This window comes from Hydra vulgaris, chromosome 10, assembly GCF_038396675.1.
Source record: "Hydra vulgaris chromosome 10, alternate assembly HydraT2T_AEP".
In the NCBI taxonomy this organism is placed as follows: Eukaryota; Metazoa; Cnidaria; class Hydrozoa; order Anthoathecata; family Hydridae; genus Hydra; species Hydra vulgaris.
Window position 1 is genome coordinate 20545001 of NC_088929.1, and position 22927 is coordinate 20567927.

Below are 22927 nucleotides of genomic sequence, written 5' to 3' on the forward strand. Positions count from 1 at the left end.
AGTGTATTAAAATTGTGGCATAGTCTGTTTTGCCTCCAACATTTTTTGAAAATATCCATTATATATTTAAATATATATATATATATATATATATATATATATATATATATATATATATATATATATATATATATATATATATAAAGATGGTTTTGCGCATTTGGGGTTTGTACAACTACAACAAAGAATGTGCGCTTGTTTTACAAAAATTTAAAAAGTCTTTATATAAAATGGCTTTAAATTTAATGTAATGTCTTTTTTCCCTAAATATTGTAAATAACGCTTTGCGATTTATTTTAATAAGAAGTTCATAAAAATAAGTGTTCATAAAAAAGTAATTTAAGTTTTTATAACTATTTATATATCAAATTCAAAAAATGAATTGTAAGAAGAAAAGTTTAAACACATTTAATGATAATTTGAAGAAAATGCTTCCTTAACGCAGATCAAAGATGAGCTCCTCAAATGTACTATTTGTCAAAGCCTATTTGACATTAGTAGTCGTGGACGGTCTGCAATTCAAGATCATTGCAAATCTATCAAACACAAAATGCATTGGGTGCTTCTATATCGTCAAATAAAATCACAAAGTTGATGAAGAGTCAGAGCTTTGGTCAAAATGAAATTGCATTCCACACAATCAAACACAACCATAGCTTTAGAAGTGCTGATTGTACATCAAGGCTAATTAAGAAATTTTTTAATCTAAGATTTGCTTGTGCGTGTACAAAATGTGAAGCAATAATTGTAAATGTGTTCAAGAAGTATTGTGAAACTAACTCAAAAAATGCTTTATTAAAAGCATCATGTGTCAATTCTTTCTGATGCATCTAACCACAAGAACATTAAAATGTATCCAATTTTAGCTCGTTATTTTGATGTTAAAGAGGGAGTGCAAATTCAGCTAATTAACATGGATTATGTAAATGGAAAAACATCAGATATTTTAACAGAATTTATCTTTAAATGTTTAGTGCTAACAATATTTGTTCAAAAGTTTTGGCTATTTCTGCAGAGAACACCAATACCAATTTCGGAGGTTTAAAATGAAGCGGTAGTAACAATATTCATAAAAAGTTAATCACTTAGCTAAACCGTGAAATAATTGATACAGTTGCAACGCTCATATTTTATCAAATGCAATAAACAATGCATCTGGTTGTTTATCTATTGATGTGGAGGTAATTGTTCCTCAAATTTATTTTTTTACCATTTTACTTTTTGAGTTTCTTGTTCAGAAAGTCTCTGCAATGAGGTCTGTGTGGAATATAAAAAATTGCTAGGATTCTCAAAAGTTTATTGGTTGGCCTTACTTCCAGCTATCGAAAAAGTGGTTAAGTTATATTAGCCACTAATATCATACTTTTTAAGCTTAGAAAATTGTCTTTTATTTGACTTTTTCAATACGAAATGGGTGAAATAGTATTGTTTTTTGTTCACAGTCAAGCCAATGTTTTTTATAACACGGTAAAAAAAATTAAGAAAGATGATATTTCTGCTGTTGAAGTTGCCGTAGTAATAAAGGATTTAAAATACCAAATAAAATCTAGAAAAGAAGAAAAATTTCTACCTTTCATGGTAAGACAGCATTTGCAAGTTACTGAAGAAAGTAGTCATCATTTAAAAAACCAATTTCTGAAAGAGGTATTTTTTACAGTGTCTCTCTAGAGTATATAGATGAGTGGGCATGTCACTTTATTCAGGTTGAAGTTTTTAAATGGTCTTTACTTAACTGTAAAGTTGAATGGATTGAAATTATTGAAACTATAACTTTTTTGAAAAAATCAATAGAAATTACATTCGATGAAAATGAGTTGTTCAATGAAATTCGGAGAACTAATTTATATTGCTCAAAGGAAAAATTTTCTTCTTGGAACTCATACTCTGTTGATTGTGACAAGCGATGGGTTGAAATTTTTTCTCATTTCGAAAATAATCGTGCTCCTTATAACAATTTGTTAAAATTGGTGAAAGCCGCTTTATGTTTGCCAGGTACAAACACTTCCGTAGAGTGATTGTTTTCGATTGCCAATGATATTTGGACGGAAAGGAAATCCCAACTTACAATAAAAACATTTACAGCTATTTTGTTCGTTGAATTTAATTTAAGAAAATATAGCTGCTCAGAATTTGCAGAAAAATTGAAAAAGATGATATGTTGCTGAAAAAATTTATTTTCATAAAAAATTTGGTTATGAAGAAATGTGATTTAAAAATGCAGATATTTAATATTTTTTCCATAATTTAGTTTCTTCACATGCTATTTTAAAATAAATAAACAAGTTTTTAGTAAAACCCATTTAAACCAGGCCAGTAGGCAGGTTGGGAGCGAGGGGCTCTCATGCTCCCCTGCGCTTTATCTTGTTTGGTCACTAAAAAAATTAAAATTAAATATATATTCAAAAATTGTTAGTACAACACAAAAAAGGGCAAGGCAAAACTGTCTTGAAAATGTAAAAAATATAATTAATCATTTTATTAAATTTATGCAAAATCTTATCAAAAAATAGGTGAATATAGACACTAAAAGAAATTGTCCTTGGGCGCCTTTATTTTTATTTTATTTTTGGTGCCTCTTGAAAAAATTGCTCCCTCTTTAAAGAAATAGTATTTAAATCAGTCTACGGGCCTGATTTAAATACCATTTGTATTTATACATACCAAATTTATTTTAAACATTATTATTTTTCAAATATGGTCACCTTAATATATATAATAATAGTATTAATGAAAATAATTAGAGATTAAAGTGCCATCATATACAACAATCACAATATTTTGATTGTTGTGATTCTGAATTACTTCATCACTATTTAGTGATGAAGTAATTCAGAAGCACTGAGAAAGTTTACTATGAGTTCTTGAGCGTCAAAAAAAAGTTTGTATTTTAGTCTTTTTTTGAATGTTTCTAAAGTGGATGAGTTACATGTGTTTATAGATATTCTGTATTCAAGGTGCAATCATGGAGAATGAATTTGATCCTATTGAAAGTTGTGATAGGTGACGAGTAAGTTGACAACTATCTGATGATCTTGTGCCTTGTTTTGAAAATTAGGGTTTCTAGAAGTTTGAATAGATATGCAGGAGATTTGGTTTTTAAAGTTTTATATGTAACAACTGATATTTTTTAAACTATTCTTTGATTGATTGTTAACCAATGATGTGATTTTAGCAACTTTTCTAATTTTAAATGAAAAGGAGAATGAATATATATATATGCCACATATAGCATTTTTTCAAAAATAAATATGCCACATAAAGCATTCTTAGCTAAGCAATCTGACTTATGGAAAGTTTCTTCACTTTCTGAAAATGCGGTATGTTATACAGATAAGCAAAACTAGTGAGCAATTTGTTATCTATATACGCTATAATGCTGATATTGCATTCTTTTTCGTTTCTTACCAAAACCAAAAAAATTAATGAGCACTTATTTATAATCCAAAAATATGCTTTCAATATAAACAATGTCATTTGCAATTAAAAAAAAAAAATGAATATATGTTCAATACACTATTTACCCATTATAATTCCAGAATCCATAGAAAAGTTAACAAAATAAAATTTTGCAATTTATATATCAAAAGTGATGACAAAAACTTATATAAATATATAATGTATATCACTAAATATTCTTAGGTATATCTTTATAAATAGTGGTTACAACATCAAAGAATTTTAAAAGCAGAGATCATCTTTCATGGTTATACAATTGTGTTTCATGCAACTGACTTTTTAATAAATTTAATATGAAGATTTTGATTCTCTTTATATGCTAAGAATATTTCCTAAATATCCTTAGACCAGTCAGTTTCATAAATGCAGGCGACATATATCCCTAGTGTATAACATGAAATTTTGTTAGTATAAACTCTGCACATATATATATATATTTTAGTGAAATAAAAAACACTTTTTAGTTTGAAATACATGTTTCGAACTTACAAAGTTCATCATCAGTTTAAAATGATCAATATAAAATTTTTGAATTTATAGGTTACAAAGTAATTAAAAATCCATTAAAAATTGCTGTTAAGTAAAAACTATTTATAATACATAATTAAAATAAAAAATATAATACAAAGGAAATAATAAAAATACAATCAAATTTAAAGTTACCTGACTTTTCATATATATATATATATATATATATATATATATATATATATATATATATATTATATATATATATATATATATATATATATATATATATATACGTATATATATATATATATATATATATATATATATATATATATATATATATATATATATATATATATATATATATATATATTAGTGATGGGAATTGAACCTTTTTTTACAAATTCAGGTCTGGTTTGGTTAGGTTATATCTAATGTTTGGGTTTGGTTTGGTTTGCAGTTTGGGTTTGGTTTGGTTTTGTAATAACTAAGTTTAGGTTCGGATGGGTATCAACCCAATTGTTTTTTTTTATTGGTTTTGATAGTTACATTCACAATGATAAAACACAATTAAAGTAATAATAAACAGTTAAAGTATTGCAAATTATTTGAAAATTATTTGCAATGTTTTATATGCTACAACTTCAAAAGTTCCAAAAACAAAATGCTGCAGTTAAAGTACACAAACCATAAAAGCAGTAACTTTCTGAACACAGATAACGGTAGCTTAAGTAGCCATCTGTTAGTCTAGTAATCAGGGCTACATGTTATATTTGGTAAATATCAGCATTTCTAATGTTTCAGGCCTGCAATCACTAATCATCACTATCACCACATCACTGAAAACACTCTTTCACTGACATTTCTCATAGCAAGAATTGCCAACAATTTTCTAGCAATCAATACCATTGTCAGAAGCTTATGTTCATGGAGTAGCAGCTATTTTAAAGTCTGCCAGCAAATTATATGATTCAGGGTCAACTTTACCTGTTTTTGAAGGAGGCAGTTGATCTGAATGACTGCATTCACTAAAGCTGTCCATATCTGCACTGCCTGTGTCCTTGTGTATCACCTGAGATGTTGAAGAAGAAATAATTTTTTTTAGCATATGCATCTCTGAATAAACAAAATTAAGATCTTCTGCATTGACGAAAGACAAGTATTTGTAAGAAGAAACAATAAGTGTTGTTAGCTTGTGCAAAGGATGAATAAATGTTTTTATTTAAGCTGGGCAGAAAAGCTGCCTTCAAATTACACATTCTGTCACTGTCTGAACCATTGATCTTACAGGCTGATTGTAAACAAAATAGTATTATGTTATGTATTATGTTATGTATTGTAGATTTATTTTATTTATTAGTTTATAATAGTTATGCTACGTTATGTATTATAATTATACATAAATTGCCATCATGTTTTTTCAAAATATTGATATATTAATCTAAAAAATACTTATATATTAATAAGAATTTTTTTTATATTAAAATATATAATTTATTTTTTTAAAGCTAATTAAGGATGAGTAGCATGTCTGAGTTCTACCCTTGTTATGTTTTTTTCTCATTTATGAAGCAACAAAAGTAGTATTTGTAGAAAATAGAAAGAGATGCAACCTTATGTTGTTGGGAAAGTTGGTAAATAGAATAGGTCCAACTAAATTTAAAATGCGTTTTTGGACCTTGTTTAAAAGAGAAAGAGCAAGTCAGCTGTAGAATAAGTAGATGAACATCCATATTTAATTTTTTAGATTTGCTAAATTCACTGTTCACTTTACAACATAACAATGGTAGAACTCAGACATACTACTCATCCTTAATTAGCTTTAAAAAAATAAATTATATATTTTAACATAAAAAAAAATTCTTATTAATATATAAGTATTTTTTAGATTAATATATCAATACTTTGAAATTCAACAAAGATGTTTAATTTGTTTTTATTGATAATTTACCTGACTTTTTGAAAGTATCTTTGAGATTATAAATTAGTGTTCATTATTTTTTTTGATTTTCTAAAATCTAATCAATTGATGTGTATAAGAAAATTTAAGAGAAAAAACATGATGGCATTTTTGGTAAAGATGTTTTGTGTCTGATAACAATCTAAAAATAAATCTTGGTCTGGCTAATTTTTATGATTTATAACTTTCGAATGAAGCTTTCAAATTAACTTTTCTACAATGTTTAACCACCATGAGTAGATCAACATCTTATTTGTTAGATCAACATCTTATTTGTTAGATCAACATCTTATTTGTTAGATCAACATCTTATTTGTTTTGCAATTTTAAATCAAGCTCCTTAATAAAAATTTTAAAGAAAAAATTTAAAAATTTTAAAATCCACTTTTTTTATAGTGTTTTCTCAATAAACCTATTAGATATTTACCTGATATGTATACAACTGATATGTATCATCTCATATTCTCATATGTGTACAATATTTAAAAGTTTCAGCAAAATCTTTAATTTTGTACACAAAAGATGGTCCATAAGGGATTATTGCTCTGGTATTTTTTCAGAACGACCTTTTTGACAATTGTTTTCTTTAAAAAAAAATATATAACAATCTTTATTGCTTTACACTCTTCCCGCATCACTATTAATATTTACACTATTTCTATATCTTATATACACAGGGGCGAATCCAGGGTGTTGCGACTGATGCGCTGGCATCATTCTCTTTGTATCACTAAATTTAAGTTAACTTTTTAAACTTTGCCTAGATATTTACGTTGTACTTTTGCATAAGTTTAAAAAAAAAAGTGGCAATATTATTTAGTGAAGTTCACTATTATAATTTTAATTATTCAATGTAAATCTTTAAAAGAATATTTTTATATTTACATAAAATTCTTATACTTTGGGACGATTGATGCAATTGTTCTCTTTATCATTAACATTTTTTAACCAATATTTAATGATAAAAAAAACAATTTTTCAGTTGTTACAAACCATCTGAAAAGTTTTCTAAATTATATGAAGATGATTAGTTGAAATATTATATTTTTTTTTAATTAATCAAAATTGTAGATAGTAAAGAACATTTACACCAATTGCTCCAAAATATAAGGAAATTTTAGCAATTGTCAAGACAACACTTATAGTTATTTTAGTATTTAATAGTTGGCATTAGAAAAAAATTGGTGTTGCACAGGGAAAATACTGATGTTCAAATTGTGGTTGACTAAAATGTGAGCACCTAATTCAACTCCTAGATTTATATATGTTCCACTTCTCCTAACCGTAATAATTTTTTGGTATATGCAGTTAAAAAAACTAAAAGCTGTATAGAAGTCTAAAGTAAATCAGATTGACTAGAGAGGAGCTTTAAAAAAATCATCCATCGACTAATAAAGTTTAAGATCTGCCCCTGCCTATAGATACATACCATACTTACATTCATCAATACTCATAAAGAGTTGCAATTTGTTTCTTCATATTGTATTTTTTTTTATTGTTTATCCTATCCATATTAAATTTGCTTTTTAGTCCACAGGTTATGCCATAATTCATTTTAACCAGCTTTTTCACAATTGTCTAATTTTTCGGATTTTTAGGTAGAAGGTCTTACTGCTACTGATCTTGGATTGAAAGCAGATGCTAAAGATGCACTAGCAATATATCCACAAGCCCCTGTTACACACGTTAGTATTTATGAAGGGAAAAATTTTACTATGGGTGTGTTTATATTGCACCCAGGAATGGCCATACCTCTACATGATCATCCTGGAATGAATGGGATATGGTAATTTTTCAATTTTTTAATTAATAAAGAGTTTTTTGTGTTTATTAGTTCCATTAATTTTTTCTTAGACATTTCCTAAGCATACATCTTTTAGCAAGTACTTTAGCTCTGCCCACTTTCAATTATTATTATTTTTTTGTTTTGAGTGCTCACAATAGTATATGAACATTTTTTTGTTATAACATGCTTTTTTTTCATTAAACAATTTAATAAAAATTGAGAAAATTTGAAACTCTTGCATTATGATCAACATTGTAGAAAAATAATTTGTTAGTGTGATTGCAAACCAATTAGAAACTTTATTAATATTTGTTATAAACACTAAAGTATTCACAAAAAAAAAAACCTTTCAAGTTTCTCCTATTCTCTAAGGTTCAAATCACACTGAATAACTTTACTCTAACACTACTAACCCTGCTGATACTAAAACACATAACTTTTTTTTATTTCTTAATCTCTTACTCAGTAGTCAACTTTGTGATTTATTTTCCAGACACCTCCAACCACTTACCTTTACTCCAGGATTTGTGTCTTGTCTCAGACCCTAGCTTGTGTTCAGTTTCTCCTTGTTCTCCTTTAGGTGGTTTTGACCATGTAATGATCTTTATAAATCTTTCATATTATACTTCTTCTTTGAACCCTATCATCGTACTACTTACTACTACCTTAAAGCTGATTGGGATTCTTTTTGTGATTTTTTTTCTGATAGTCCTTGGGTTGATGTCTTTTCTCACTCTGTTGATAAGTGTGCCTCCTACTTAACCTCCTGAATCCAGGCAGGTGGAGTCTTTTATTCCTTCTCATCAGTTCCAAGTCAAGCCTCATTCTACTCCATAGTTTTCACCTTCTTATGCTATATTTAATTGTAATCATTTTTTTCATCTTTTTCAAAAAAACAACTCCCTTGAAGTTAATAATTTATTATTGCAAGAAATCAATGTAAAAGGTGCTGATGCTAAGCTCCATTATTCCCAGTTTACTAAATCTCGTATCTTATCTCAAAAGTAAGGTTATAGAGACTTTTGGAAAATCTTCAACAGTGTCATTAACAAAGTAAAGTCTATCATTCCATCTCTCATTCATTAATGGGACTAATCTTATTACTTCCCCCAAGGATAAGGCAGAACAATTTGACAAGAACTTTTCTTTTAACTCTTGATAATCAATACAGTTTTCAATCTTCTTGTTCTACGGCTGATTTGCTAACTGCTGTGACTGAAAGATTCTATTGTGCATTAGATGGAAGTAGCCAATCTTGAATTTGATCTCACTTCTGTAACAGGTTGGAGCTTGCAGTGGCATGTGAAGTTTAACTCTAACAAAACTCAGTTATTTACTACAAACAACTATCACAATACTGCCAACATTCCTTTATTGATGAATGGCAACCCTTTCACCGAGTCCTCTTCTTCACTTTTAGGATTATTTTTCACTACTGAACTATCATGGAAACCTTATATACAATCGATTGCAAAGTTAGCATCTGCTAATGCTAAGGCTGCTTCTCTTCATTGTGCTTGCCATTATCTTACTTCTGATTCCATTCTCTACCTCCACAAATCTCTTGTTCATCTTTGTATGGAATAATGTTATCATCTTTGTGTTGTTTCTTCTAACTTTCTCTTTTAGACTAGGCATTGTAAACATCTTGTTTACCAAAACCAAAATGCATTGTAAACTTAGTTGGACTTTCTCTACTGAGAAAGGCAAAGCTGCCAAGCTTGAGCCATTCTCAATAGAGAAAAGTCGTAAAGTTGCATCTCTCTCTCTTTTCCACATATATTACCTTGGTTGCTGCTTAAAGGAGCTATCATCTCTAGTTCCATCAACCAAAAATCATTCTCACTTGATTTGTCATTCATTAAAGTCACATCTTTTTATTGTATCTGTCCCTGCATGCTCTAAAAACTTTTATTTTTCAAGTTTTTTTTCTCTGCACTTTAACTCTTTTGACCTTTCCCGTCTTCATGTTTTTCTGGCTCATACAACTAACAACTTTTTAAGTCTTCTGTTTCCTTGCTCTTTAACTCTATTCTTTATTTTCTAGTAATTCTCAACATAATAGTGGTTGCTTGAAACCTTGTTGGAAGTGAAATAAAATAAAAATATAAAAATAAAAAATAGACTGAAAATTCCAATAACACAATAGGATAAAAATATTTGATTAAAAAATAGACTGAAAATCCCAATAAAACGTTTTTTATTCATATAAAAGTGTAAAACTTCAATCTGTAAAACTTATTTTTTTTTAAAACAAATGCATTTTAATGAAAAAAATCATGGATTTTGAGAACTCTTTTTATAATATATACTTTCAGTAGAAAAAAAATTCAACTTTTTTGGTGTTGCTTTTTTTTCAAGTCCTATTTAAGATTCTTTGTGTTGACCAGTATGAGGTTTTGTTTTATGTTGTCTGACTTGTAGCTTCCAGCAAAGTCCTTGATCAGTCAGATATTTTTTTCAGCTTAGTAAATTAAATTGACATATTTAATCAGCTTCAATAAACTTTTAAATAAATCAAATGTCTGACTGCCCTTTATCTGTATTTTCACCTTTCAGCTATCTTAAACAGAGGTCTGGGAATCTACAAGTTTAATAAGTCTCTGTTGACCTGCAAATAACTGGTAGTTTATATGAGACCAGCATAAGTAACTGTTCTGTTAAATAAAAAACATGGTGCTGCCTGATAACAAGAAGGACCTGTCTTTGTTTTGGGTAGTGTTTTCTTATTTTAAACAATGATATAAAGGCAGCCAAGTCCTTTTAAGTTGACTTGTCCACCATAGAAGATTTTAAGACCAAGTTCAATAACATATTCAAATAAAGAATGCTGCTATCTTTACCATCTTCTTTTCTTTATTACTTGGGCTACCATCTCAGTTATTCTCAGGGTACAGACCATCTTATCAACAGATACAGACCATCTGTCATTAACCTAGAGAATAAATTTTTAAATATATACAGTATCGGACAAAACGAGTGCAACCAAATAATGCTAATTTAGTTTCTTTATATAAAAGTGCTGCATTTTTTTAATTTAGAGAAATAACTATGTAACTGTTTAGAGACAAAGTTCTTCAAGTTTTTTTCATCACAAAGTTCATTATTTGTACACAAAAATTAATAAATTAATCAAAAGTATTAAAAAAAAGTTGATTTCCTTCCGGACAAAACAAGTGATCACGACAAAATGTTGACCAAGCTGTATTTCGCTATCAATATTTCGTGGCAAATCCTTTGTTGTCGATCACAGCCTTGCATCTTCGAGGCATAGATTCGATCAGGTGATCAATGAAACTTTGTGGAATTGCTGCCCAGGCCTTTTGGATTTGCAGTGTGTTTCGGATCGTTGTCTTGCTGAAAAACCCATTTTATTGGCATATTCCATTCAGCATGAGGTAACATAACATCTTTAAGAATATTTTTATACATGAAACGGTCCATTATTCCATCGTTTCGATGTATTGGACCAAGACCGTTAGCAGAAAAACACCCCCAGACCATTACATTGCCTCCATCATGCTTCACGGTCTTCTGGCAGTAACGCAAATCAAGGCGTTTTCTGTCCGGTCGACATACACGGCAAATGCCATCGCTCCCAATGATGTTGAACTTCGATTCATCACTGAACAGGACAGTTCACCATTTCTGCACATTCCAGTCAATATGAGATGTAGCAAACAGGAGTCTTTTCTTCTGGTTTTTTAGTGAAATCAGCGGTTTCTTTGCAGGGCGTCGAGAAAACAATCCGGCTTCAATAGCATGTTGTCTGATTGTTCGGTCTGATACAGACAGCTCTAATTGCTTTTGTATCTCGACTGATGATATCCAGGGATCCTTCTTGACAGATCTGACGATCATAGAATCCTCTCTAGAAGTGTTGCAACGCGGTCTTCCACTTTTGTTATCTGCTGCCAACTTCCCCGTAGAACGATATTTGGAACGTAGTCTTGATACGGTCCATTTTTTTACGCGATATTTATCACCAATACTTTTTTGTGACATTCCACTTATGTAATCGCCAATAATTTTCTTTCTTAGTTCCAATCCAAGACTGTCGGGAGCCATTTTTGCACTTGAAGTCATAAAAATAAATAACCACGCTTCTCAAGGCTTACCGTGTTACATTTACCTTGTGATGATACAATAATGCTCTGTGGAACACAACGTCTTGGTTGGATGTGGACTGTATTGATGTAATGAAACACTTGTTGTATTTCTCTTCTTGTATTGATGTTCTTCGATAAAACACTTTGATAAAACTCACTTTGATAAACTGTCTTGATAATACTGACTGAATTACATGTTGATTTACATGTCTCTTGTAAAATGAACCTGTGTGAACCTGTTCTGGAGGATTTTAGATGCTTCTTTTTGATGCTTCTGGAAGCTTCTGGATGCTTCTAAATGTTTCTGGATACTTCTGGATGTTACTGGATGCTTCCAGATGCTTCTTCTGGAAACTTCTGGAAGCTTCTGCATGCTTCTGGAAACTTTTGGAAACTTCTGGATACTTCCTTTAATTATTAAAAAACTTCCGTGACGTTGACACGGACCAGACTTAAGAAAATGAAACAAACCAAAAAAGTTGCACTTGTTTTGTCCGCTGCAAAATGGCACTTGTCAATGAAATTCCGCCTGTGTACTGTCACCTGTCAGCTGATTGCTCATGTCATGGCATGCTATGACTCCAGACTCCTGAGCTGTTTGCTGTGGTAGTATAGTTCGTTTCGTTTTTAAGACATATAAAATTAGGAACACTTTTTAGCATTGCTCGATGTTGGTTGCAAATGTTTTGTCCAATACTGTATATAAATACTTACACATGGATTTTTTCCTTTTTCAAAAATTATTGATGATATACTTTAACTGTATCTGTCTTCATCATGGCAGACTCATGACTTTATCATGGCAGGACTTTTTATAGTCCCCCCTGTTAAATGTCTCTGTAACTATGCCCTCTTGCTAGTGTCTTGCCAGTGCCAACTCCAGTGCCTTGCAATGTTTTATAAGGGTGATCCAACCTGTAGCTCATTTCAATCAAACCTTTCAAATCAAACCAGATTTTTTAGTTACCTAGGTATCGGTGGTTTTTTATTTTATTAATGCTAGTATTGAAATATTTGCTTTTTATTTATTTATTTACAATTTACAAACTATTGTTTGTTACCTAATAGCAGCTCTAAAATGAGAAGTTTTCCATAACCAGTCTTTTTTCACGCATCCATTACAAAAGAAAATATATATGGCTATGGTTTGGATCTTTACATGATCTTTCTTTGCAATTAGGATCTTTGCCTAGAAACCTTTAAGAGCAAGCTACAACAGGCTTAATAGAATTAAACTTTCAATACCTGGGTGATTTTTTAAATTGTATATACACTACTGGCAATTAATTTGAGACCAGCGGTTAAGAATGGTATTTACATTACAATAATAAATATATCTGATTATCATATTTACACTTCTTTATTTTTGGATCAAAAATAAATAGAGTACAATAAATAAATGGATAGAATAGGATATGGGCATTTTTGCACCCAAAAATTTGCTTATGTACAAAAGTATGCAAAAGTGTATGTGCTGAGTTCTTCCAGCATAAAAGACAATACAAGTATTATTTTTAACTTTTACTTAATTTTGATTAATGACTTGTAATTGATATTGAAAATATAATTTTTCTCATTGGTTTCTAAATATCTCTATTTAAAGTTACTTATCTTGAGAATTGTATTTCTAAATTTCTCTATTTAAAGTTACTTATCTTGACAATTGGATTTCTAAATTTCTCTATTTAAAGTTACTTATCTTGAGAATCTGGTTTCCAAATTTCTCTATTTAAATTTTCTTTTTGTAGGAATTGAATTTTTATACATGGTTAATTAAGTTACACAAAGCCACAGCCTTGTTAAACTCATCATCAGCTGAGTATACGCGTCTATACCCAACTCGTATGTTGTCCACTTTTGTGTGGCATTTACGGTAGATAATGAGCTATAGTAACTACAGAAAATTGTCCAGTAATTATTGTTTGGTAGTTGTTAAAATTTATCAACTGATGCTGTCTCAATAACATTATCTGGCATTCCAGTCATTGACTACATGGTTGTTGAAAAACTTATGTCTGACTTTGCAGTTCTAGACAATGAAACCTGATTCGATGTTAAGCTCTAAGTGCTATGCTGCAAGACTTTATGTGTTAATCAATTAGGTTTAAATTGTTGAGAAGCTTATATTGTTGAATAAGATTGCATCTTTTCTGTCAAATTGCTAACCATGGAAATTCTCCTCCAATTTTCACTTCTAGCGTTGTTTGTAAGATTAGTGCGCTAAAACCAACTAAGCGGAAACTATTCTTTCTCAAAAGAGGCCATTGACAACATGGAAATTCCAATTAACCATTATTACTAATACGTAGATATGTTATTTACTAATATAGTTTTATGTTAACAATATTGTAATCATTTTCATGCAGACAACGATTGGCAGAGACTGCATAGTTATGGATTAAAATGAGATGTGCCTAATGTAACTACTTGAATAAACTATTCTGTGCAAAATAATTATGCCAATATATATTGTATATAATACGTATAATAGTATTGTATATATATATATATATATATATATATATATATATATATATATATATATATATATATATATATATATATATATATATTATTGTATATATATATATTATAATGTACAAAATTTTATTTGAGACATTTTATGATTATGTTTTTTTAATTTGTATGTTTTAAATTTAAGGAAACATTGAAAATTCCAAAATTTCGAAAAAGGATAAAATGTCTTTTTTTAGTAAGGTACTTTACGGATCAATAAAGCTGACTTCTTTTGAAGGTCTACAGTCAAGGTTAATTTTTTTTTAATGATTTGATTAAAAAGTCATTACTTTAGACTTTGCAATTAACTAAAAGTTATATTTTGTAGTTTTGCTATCTTTAAAATCATTTAGTTGAGCTAGTGTTATCAAAAGTTTTAAAGTTCTCTAAATGCACTAAATGCTCTAAACGAGCTAAATTCTCAAAGTGCACTTAAACCATTTTGTGCACTTCGAGAACTTAGTGCACTTAATAGCAATATCAAATTAATTTAATACTATATTGCTAATTATGTTATTGAACATTGCTATATGATGATTTTTAATTGCCAAATTATAAAGTTTTTTATTTTATTATTATTATGTTTTATAATATTAAAAGATCTCATATTAAATGATAATAGATGCATTGACAAATCCTAATACCTTATCATTTCTTTATCATTTTCAGCAAAATCAATTTTTTTGAAAAAAACTAAATTAAAAAACTATATATTTATAAATTTAAATACATATTTAAGATGTAAATATTGGTGAACAAAAGTTAAAAAACATGTTTAACATTAAAGAAAAAAAAATTCACAAGGTAAATACATGTTATAGACATATTATTTCTTAGAATATAACAAGTGGGTTGGGTATTAGAAATATGGCGGACATATTTATTTTGATAATTGATGTTTTTTTACCTATTTGTAAGATTAAACAATATATATATATATATATATATATATATATATATATATATATATATATATATATATATATATATATATATATATATATATATATATACATATATATGTGTATATATATATATATACATATATATATATATATACATATATATGTGTGTATATATATATATACATATATATATATATATATATATATATATATATATATATATATATATATATATATATATATGTATATATATATATATATATACACAGTGCTCGAAGTGGAGAAAAAAAAGTAATGGAATGGTATTCGGCAAATTAAAAATACCTTCTGCCTTATCATTGTTATATATAGAGATTTATAAAAAGTCGCCGGGATGGTTTATACTTTATAAAAAGGTGGCGGGATGGCATCCAACCTCACTTTGAGCACTGCATATATATATATACATATATGTATATATATATATATATATATATATATATATATATATATATATATATATATATATACAAATATATATATACATATATATATGTATATATATATACATATATATATTTATATATATTTATATATATATATTTATACATATATATATTTATATACATATATTTATATATATTTATATATATATATATATATATATATATATATATATATAAATATATATATTTATATATATATATACGCCCTTTTTTTATAAATGTATATAAACTTTTTTTATAAACGTCGTTAATTGCAAATATTGAAAAAAGTTTGATAAAATTTATAACTTTTAGAATGTGAATTTAAGTATTTTTTTATTTTTTATGTTTATACAGGTATCATATATAGATGTTTTGATTTTTTTTTGATTTGCTCAAAAATTGTGTTGAACCTGTGAACAAAAAAGTAACATAATAATTCAGCATTGTTGACTCTAACCTGGCGGAATAAACTTTGAACTAATCTGGTGGAATAAACTTTGAAATTACTGTATATTAGCATAAGATCTAAAAAAATTTATCAACTGATTTTAAGTTTTATCAAAAAATCACCTATCATGTATATGTTATTACCAAAACAGTTTTAATCTCACCAATATAAGGGAGCTTGTAAATTTTTACTGTACCATAACTATTAAACAAAATAATATTTTATGATGAATTTTTAAATTTTAAATCAAGTTTTGATCTTGTTTAAATTATTTATTTTTTTAAATGTATTTTTTTCAAAAATAATTTCCTTATATTCTGTGAAGTTTAAACAATATCTAAATATATTCAATTTGAAATGTTTGTCTTTTAAATAATGCAAGGATAAGAAAACAACATTTTTTGACAAATCTGCTTATGACTGGGATTCTCATCTCCAAACTTGCATCTAAATGCCAGTTTTGTCTGTTCAACAAACATTGTAATTAATACATGACTCTATACATTACACAATTTGAAAGTTACTTTCATTGAAAACTTTTGAAAACTGTAACAATGATTGAAGTTGTTGCTTTCTGAATAACTGAAGGCAGTAACTTCAAATTTTAACATTTACCCCATGATCTTGGTCTATCAGAAAAGCAGCAAGAGAGTTTTCAGTTTCCAAATGCAAAATTCAAAATGCAATATTTTTATGATACCAAAAAGACATAGCATACTCTGTAGTAGTTCAACATCAAATCAGCAAAAATGTAATAGAACTTGTAAAGCTGTGATAATGAGTATTCAAGGCAAATGCAAGGTAAGAAAAAATATGTTAGTATTGGAAAAAAAAACATGTCAAAAAAATTGCTTTTGTATAACTTAAAGGAGCTCTATGCAGCATATAAGATAAAGTTAATAATAAAAAAAACAATGTAAGTTTGGATTCTCAAAACTTTGTAATTTTTGGCCTAAATGGGACATCTTTGCTGGTATAAACAATACACATTCTGTTTGTGTGCGTATACAATACAACAAAATGTTAAATTGCTGTTGAGTGCTTTTTGTCACCATGCTAAAGATTTTTCTGTTTGTTGCATCTGGATTTTGTTTGCAACAAGCCATGGCAAATCTCCATACAATCGAATAGGTGACACTGTAAAAAGGCTTGTTGTCACTGCTAGTTTGCAGAGCCCAACCACATGTGAAAATATTGTCTGCTCAAGCAATGTTTAAATACTGTCAAAAATCAATTAGTGGGATTATGTTTGATGTCTCTTCTGAAGAAATGGAGCTAGTATGAAACAAACTTACTAATAGACTTTTAAAAGCAACCTTCCTGGGACAAGAAGTTTTCATCAGTTTGTACTCCTCGTTCTTCTCTCTCAATTATAAAGATGAAAAGGATACCTGATGAAGATGATTTTAATTTAACATTCGATTTCCTCAAATTATCTCAATAAACAAAAAATGCGAAACTATTAGTATTGATTATTTTATGATTTCACGATACCTACTTTGTAAATAAGACAAATTTTACTGGCTTTGTATGGTTTCAGAAGTTGGTAAAGAGAATGATGATTTTTTTGGTAAGTTTCATCATCCACATTATCCAAGTCAATAGTACTACTGGCCTAACTGGGATGATAAATGTTAGGTGCCAAGAATGAGTGTCATTTCTCTTGTTAAAACATCATCAACATCTTCTGGATATTAGTACCACATCTCAAAAGAATATGAAACTTCATTTGAACTGCTTTTATCTTGTCAGTGAAAGTTTACTAATTTTTTTATTTTCATTATTTAAACAAATTATAATTTGTTTAAATACCATTTAAGCAATAATTATTGTTTAAATGGTATAAGTATTAATTTTAGAATATTTGCTTATTCTTTTTCATTTTTCTTTTTAAATTTTTTTTTTTTCAAAAAGCAAGTATTTAAAAAATTTGCATTTGAGTTTCTCATTTAAACTTATAAATTTAACATTAAACTTGAGAAAGCAACCTAAAATTTTGCACGATATTTTGAAACAATAATTAGTTATTAGACATGTTGGTTAAATTATTATTATTAATACATAAAGAAATTATATTTTCCATATATGCTTTCAAAAATACTGAGTAAAAATATGCATGTTTAGCAGAATAATTTTTTTTATTCTTTCAGAGACCGATCTAAAATGTCTTATTTCACAATGAGTCAGGCAACTCCAGAAAAGAGTGAAATGTAACCCATCAGTAACAAAACAAAAAATTTGAAATTTGAAAATCATTAACAAATTTTTAGAATTTTTTTTTCATTTTTTGATTCAGCACCTTCAAAAAATAGTCAGGTCCTAATTTTTATTCATGTTGCTCCATTAAAACTTAAATTTAAATCTGCAATAGAGAATGAGCCTAAAAAAAGTACTTTTTTGTCTTAATGACAAAAAATTACTTTTTTTCATAATAAAGATATGTCCAAAATGACATATCTTTATTATGTTTCAAGAGACTAAAACCATCTTTTTTAACAAGATAGTCAATGATATCTTATTTCATTTAAAAAAAATTTAACCCATGAGACTTCAGCAACTCTCTGAAAGTGAAAGCACAACTCATAGTAACCATAGTAACAGAACAGAAAATTTGACTAACTATTTTAGAATCAAAAAATAACCATTAAAAAAATTAAGTTGCGTTATTTTCTCTACATTTTCAAGTTCACCACCCTTAAAAGAAGAACCAATTTTAGCCATATTCTTCTGCAAGATCTTAAATTATTAATTAAACAGTAAAACTACAAAATCCATACAAGACTTTGTCAATAAAAGTTTTAGGCTGAATTTCAAAATTTCATAGCTTTTGAACAGTTATGATTTGTTCAAACTTTTTTTATGTTTCATTATAAGGTATCTTTGGTTAAAGTTTCAAAAAAATCTGAGGGGTGACTGTATTGACTCTCCTCCTTTTACATGGAATTACTCTTATATATAATATTATACAGTTATAAGTTTATAAGTTATAAGTTTAAATTTATAATTCTTTCTATAACATTTTTTTTTTAATTTAAAAAATTGAATTTATTTTACAAAAACAACTCTGATCTTCTTTTTAAAGTTCATTAGTTAAAATATTAGAAAAAAAGAACAAGTTTGTAAAATGCAAAAACAATTTGAGGAAGACTTTAAAATAACTGTAGTCTCAACTTTCTTTCACTTCAATGACTAGTTTAACTTTTGAATCATTACACAAAATTAAAAGTAACCTTTTTTTTTTTTTTCTTATCAATATCTTTGCTTCTAACAAGGCTGCAAGCAACCACTATTAGAGTTGGAAATTACTGGAATAGAAAAAATGAAGTTTGTAGAGCAAGATAATGATTGACAGAATACTTAATACATTGCAAATTATATGAATCCAGAAAGCAAGATGAAAGAAGCGAATTCCAAAGAACTTATGTTCGAGGAAAAAAACTAGAGGAATAAGAGTTTTTGGAACACTTAGGAATAGTCACAGAAAAAGGATGAGACTTAATTAAGATGAGTAATACGAGAATGAATTTTAGTAGATGGTACAAGAGACTGATCACTGTAAGAAGAAAGCGTAATAATTTAGATCTTTCTATATTTATGAATGGTGATGTACTTGATGAGTCATCTACCCTTCGTCTTCTTGGATTGACTCTTACTTCCAATCTTTTTTGGAAACCATATATCAAATCCATTGCAAAATTAGCATCTGCTAAGGTTGCATCTCTGTATTGTGTTGGCTTCTTATCAAGACAAGAATAAATGATAGTATCATCAGTGAACAATGCCACCTTAGATGTGAGAATTTCAGAGAGATCGATGATATAATAATATAATAATAGAATCTTGAGGAACTCTGAAGTTATAGGAAATGAAGAAGAGTGCTGTCCATTGAGGTCAACTTTTATACTACGATTGGTATGAAATGATTCAATAATCTTGAAGATGTTACCTGGCAACCATAATAAAAGAACTTATGGAGGAGACCAGCATGCCAAATTTTATTAAAAGCTTTAGAAATGTCAAGAGTCATAGCCTCTCCTCATCACAACTAAAGATTGACAGGTCTGCACCAGGTTCATTTTAAAACAGAGTTATTAAGCTTTAGTTTACTGAACTATTTAAAAAGAATTAAATTTAAAAGTTTATTTTCAGCTTTTTAGTACAGCAAAGATTATATTTTTAGGCAAATATTTTTGCTATATTTTATTTTTTACTTTTTAGTCTTTACAATGAGTTACAGTATTTAACAATGAGAATTATTGTTATGTAGTATTGTTATTGTTATGTCATAATATTATTATTAAACAGTGTTCAAACTACAAGAAATAAGAGGAAGAGTTGTGATTAAGTTCCCTGGTAGCAAGCAACATCGATGCAAGGCTGGTACAATCTTTATCTAAATGTTGACTTAAGGCTGAAAATATCCACATTTTGATATATATATATATATATATATATATATATATATATATATATATATATATATATATATATATATATATATATATATATATATATATATATATATATACAGAAATACAAAGTTATTAACAAGGCCAAATTTTATAAGGTCAAGATTAAGGCCAAAAGTTACAAGGACAAGGCCAAGGCCAAGGGTTTTAAAATCAAGGCCAAGATTAGGAGTTTCAAGGCCAAGGCCTATGCAAACATTTTCAAGACAAGACCAGACACTTCAATTTTTGCCTTACGTTAAGGCCAATTATCAACAAAACTGTAAGTAGCAAGTGCTGTAACAATAAAACCACATTTTGTAAAAATAAACCAAGGTTATGCACAGAATTCAATGCAATCAATACAAAATATGTATTTTTTTTAAGGCCAAAGCCAAAACAATCAAGGCCAAGTGAACAGTTCAAGGCCAAGGCCAACAGTTTCAAGGCCAAGGCCTCAGTCTTAGCCATAAGCCCAGGCCAAGGCCAAGGGCTAACAACTCTGTGTGTGTGTGTATATATATATATATATATATATATATATATATATATATATATATATATATATATATATATATATATATATATATATATATATATATATATATACATACACACATATATAGCAAATATTAATTTACAATATTGGCTATATATAAGCTGCAATATAATGCCAACATTTTTTTAATCATAATTAATGAAAAAACATTAAAGTTTAAAAAAAGAGGTCCCTAAGAAAAAATTTGAACCCGCAACCCTTTTAGCCGCACCTCAAAATTAGACACCTAACACATCCACAGGACTACACTACGGTATACAAATAAGGTTTTTGTTATGTAAATATTATTTGTATGAGTTTACAAATAATGTGAGCGACAATGTAATGAGTTCATTATTTGTTTAAGAGTACAAATAATGACCTCCTAAAAATAAAACATTAAAATTTACAAAAAAAAATTTTTTCCTGAGAAGGCCTTGAACCTCCAACACTATCACCTGCGCCTTAAAAGTAGAGCATTATTACATACACAGCACTTCACAAATATATTGATGAGGTAACAAATATGGCGGTGGTGTGTAGTGACGTTAAGTAAAAACACATAAAAGAATAGTCAAAAGATTCACTACTGATTTTACAACACAGACTGAGTATGTGACGATTGGATTATTAGTGAATAAAAGAAACTATCAACTGAGATCAGAAGTTCATCACAAATTTAAATCAGTTTGTTGAAGATTCCACCAGTGATATTATTTGATGGAATAATAAATACTTTATATACTAAAAATAATATACAGAAAAAATTTTAACAAATTTGTTTAGGAAACTGGTTTTTAGATTTAATATTTTATATTATATACTTTTTATTTACTAATTTTAATTTATTATTTCTTGACTAATTTATTATATAAGTTTTACAACTGACACCCTAATAAGATTAAAAGTCACTTATAAAAAAAAAAAATACAAACAAAATACATTAAAAAGGCACAGGAAACCATAAATCAAGAAAATCTATTATTTATTGTCATCGAAGTAAACAATCTATCACAAGCTGGTCAATAGAAAATGTCCTTTTTTCCTCAAGTTTTTGCCAATAAATACATTTATAAATACATTTATTATGTATTTATAAGTAATACAAATACATAGTAAACTAAGTATTTTTATGGAAGTATTTTTAACTTACATGAATAGCTGTCAAACAAAAAATAAATTATAATTTTTTATAATAGATATTAGTATATGATATATTAGTATTATGAGTATCTCTTTGTTCTAATTATAAACTTTATTATATAATTATATTAGGTTATATATGAATGCAATTGTATATATATTTTCAAGAGCTGGAGAAAAGATAATTTTAGTTTGAAAGTTATCAAATGTAAAAAAAAAAAAAGATGGTCTTTCAGTTTTTTTAATACAATTTTGTTAATTATATGATTATTTTTTGCAGATCTTTTTCTGTATATGTCCGAAATTTTGAATATTTCTTTCAATGTTTAGTTTTGCCAGATTTCCAAAAATGTCTGCCGTAAATACAAGTTTAAATATATATTTTTGCAATATATATGTTTTCAAACTTTTTAAGTCATACAAAAAAAAAAAAAAAAGTTGAGAAAGTTTAAAGTAAAATTAAAACAATTATGAGGAAAATAAATTCCGTATTTTTTTATTTTTTTTTTGCAAATTGTTTTACAGATTTCTTAAATATGACCTAGATGATCTCTGATTTTGAACTTTTTCTGATTACTGTTAGAAAAATAATAATAATCTATTAATAAACATTAATAATCTATTAATAATATATTAATAATATTAATTATCTATTAATAATTATGAATTTTTTTTTTAT

General features: G+C 27.6%; 1 protein-coding gene across 1 annotated transcript in view; it reads left to right on the plus strand.

The window, feature by feature from the left end:
* Nucleotides 1-22927, plus strand: part of LOC100208908 (2-aminoethanethiol dioxygenase) — a 48877-nt gene that overhangs the window by 383 nt on the left and 25567 nt on the right. Inside the window, exons 2-3 of the mRNA XM_065807467.1 lie at nt 7486-7673; nt 14497-14550. Of these exons, the coding sequence (XP_065663539.1) occupies nt 7486-7673; nt 14497-14550 (242 nt within the window). The remainder of the gene's footprint in view (nt 1-7485; nt 7674-14496; nt 14551-22927) is intronic.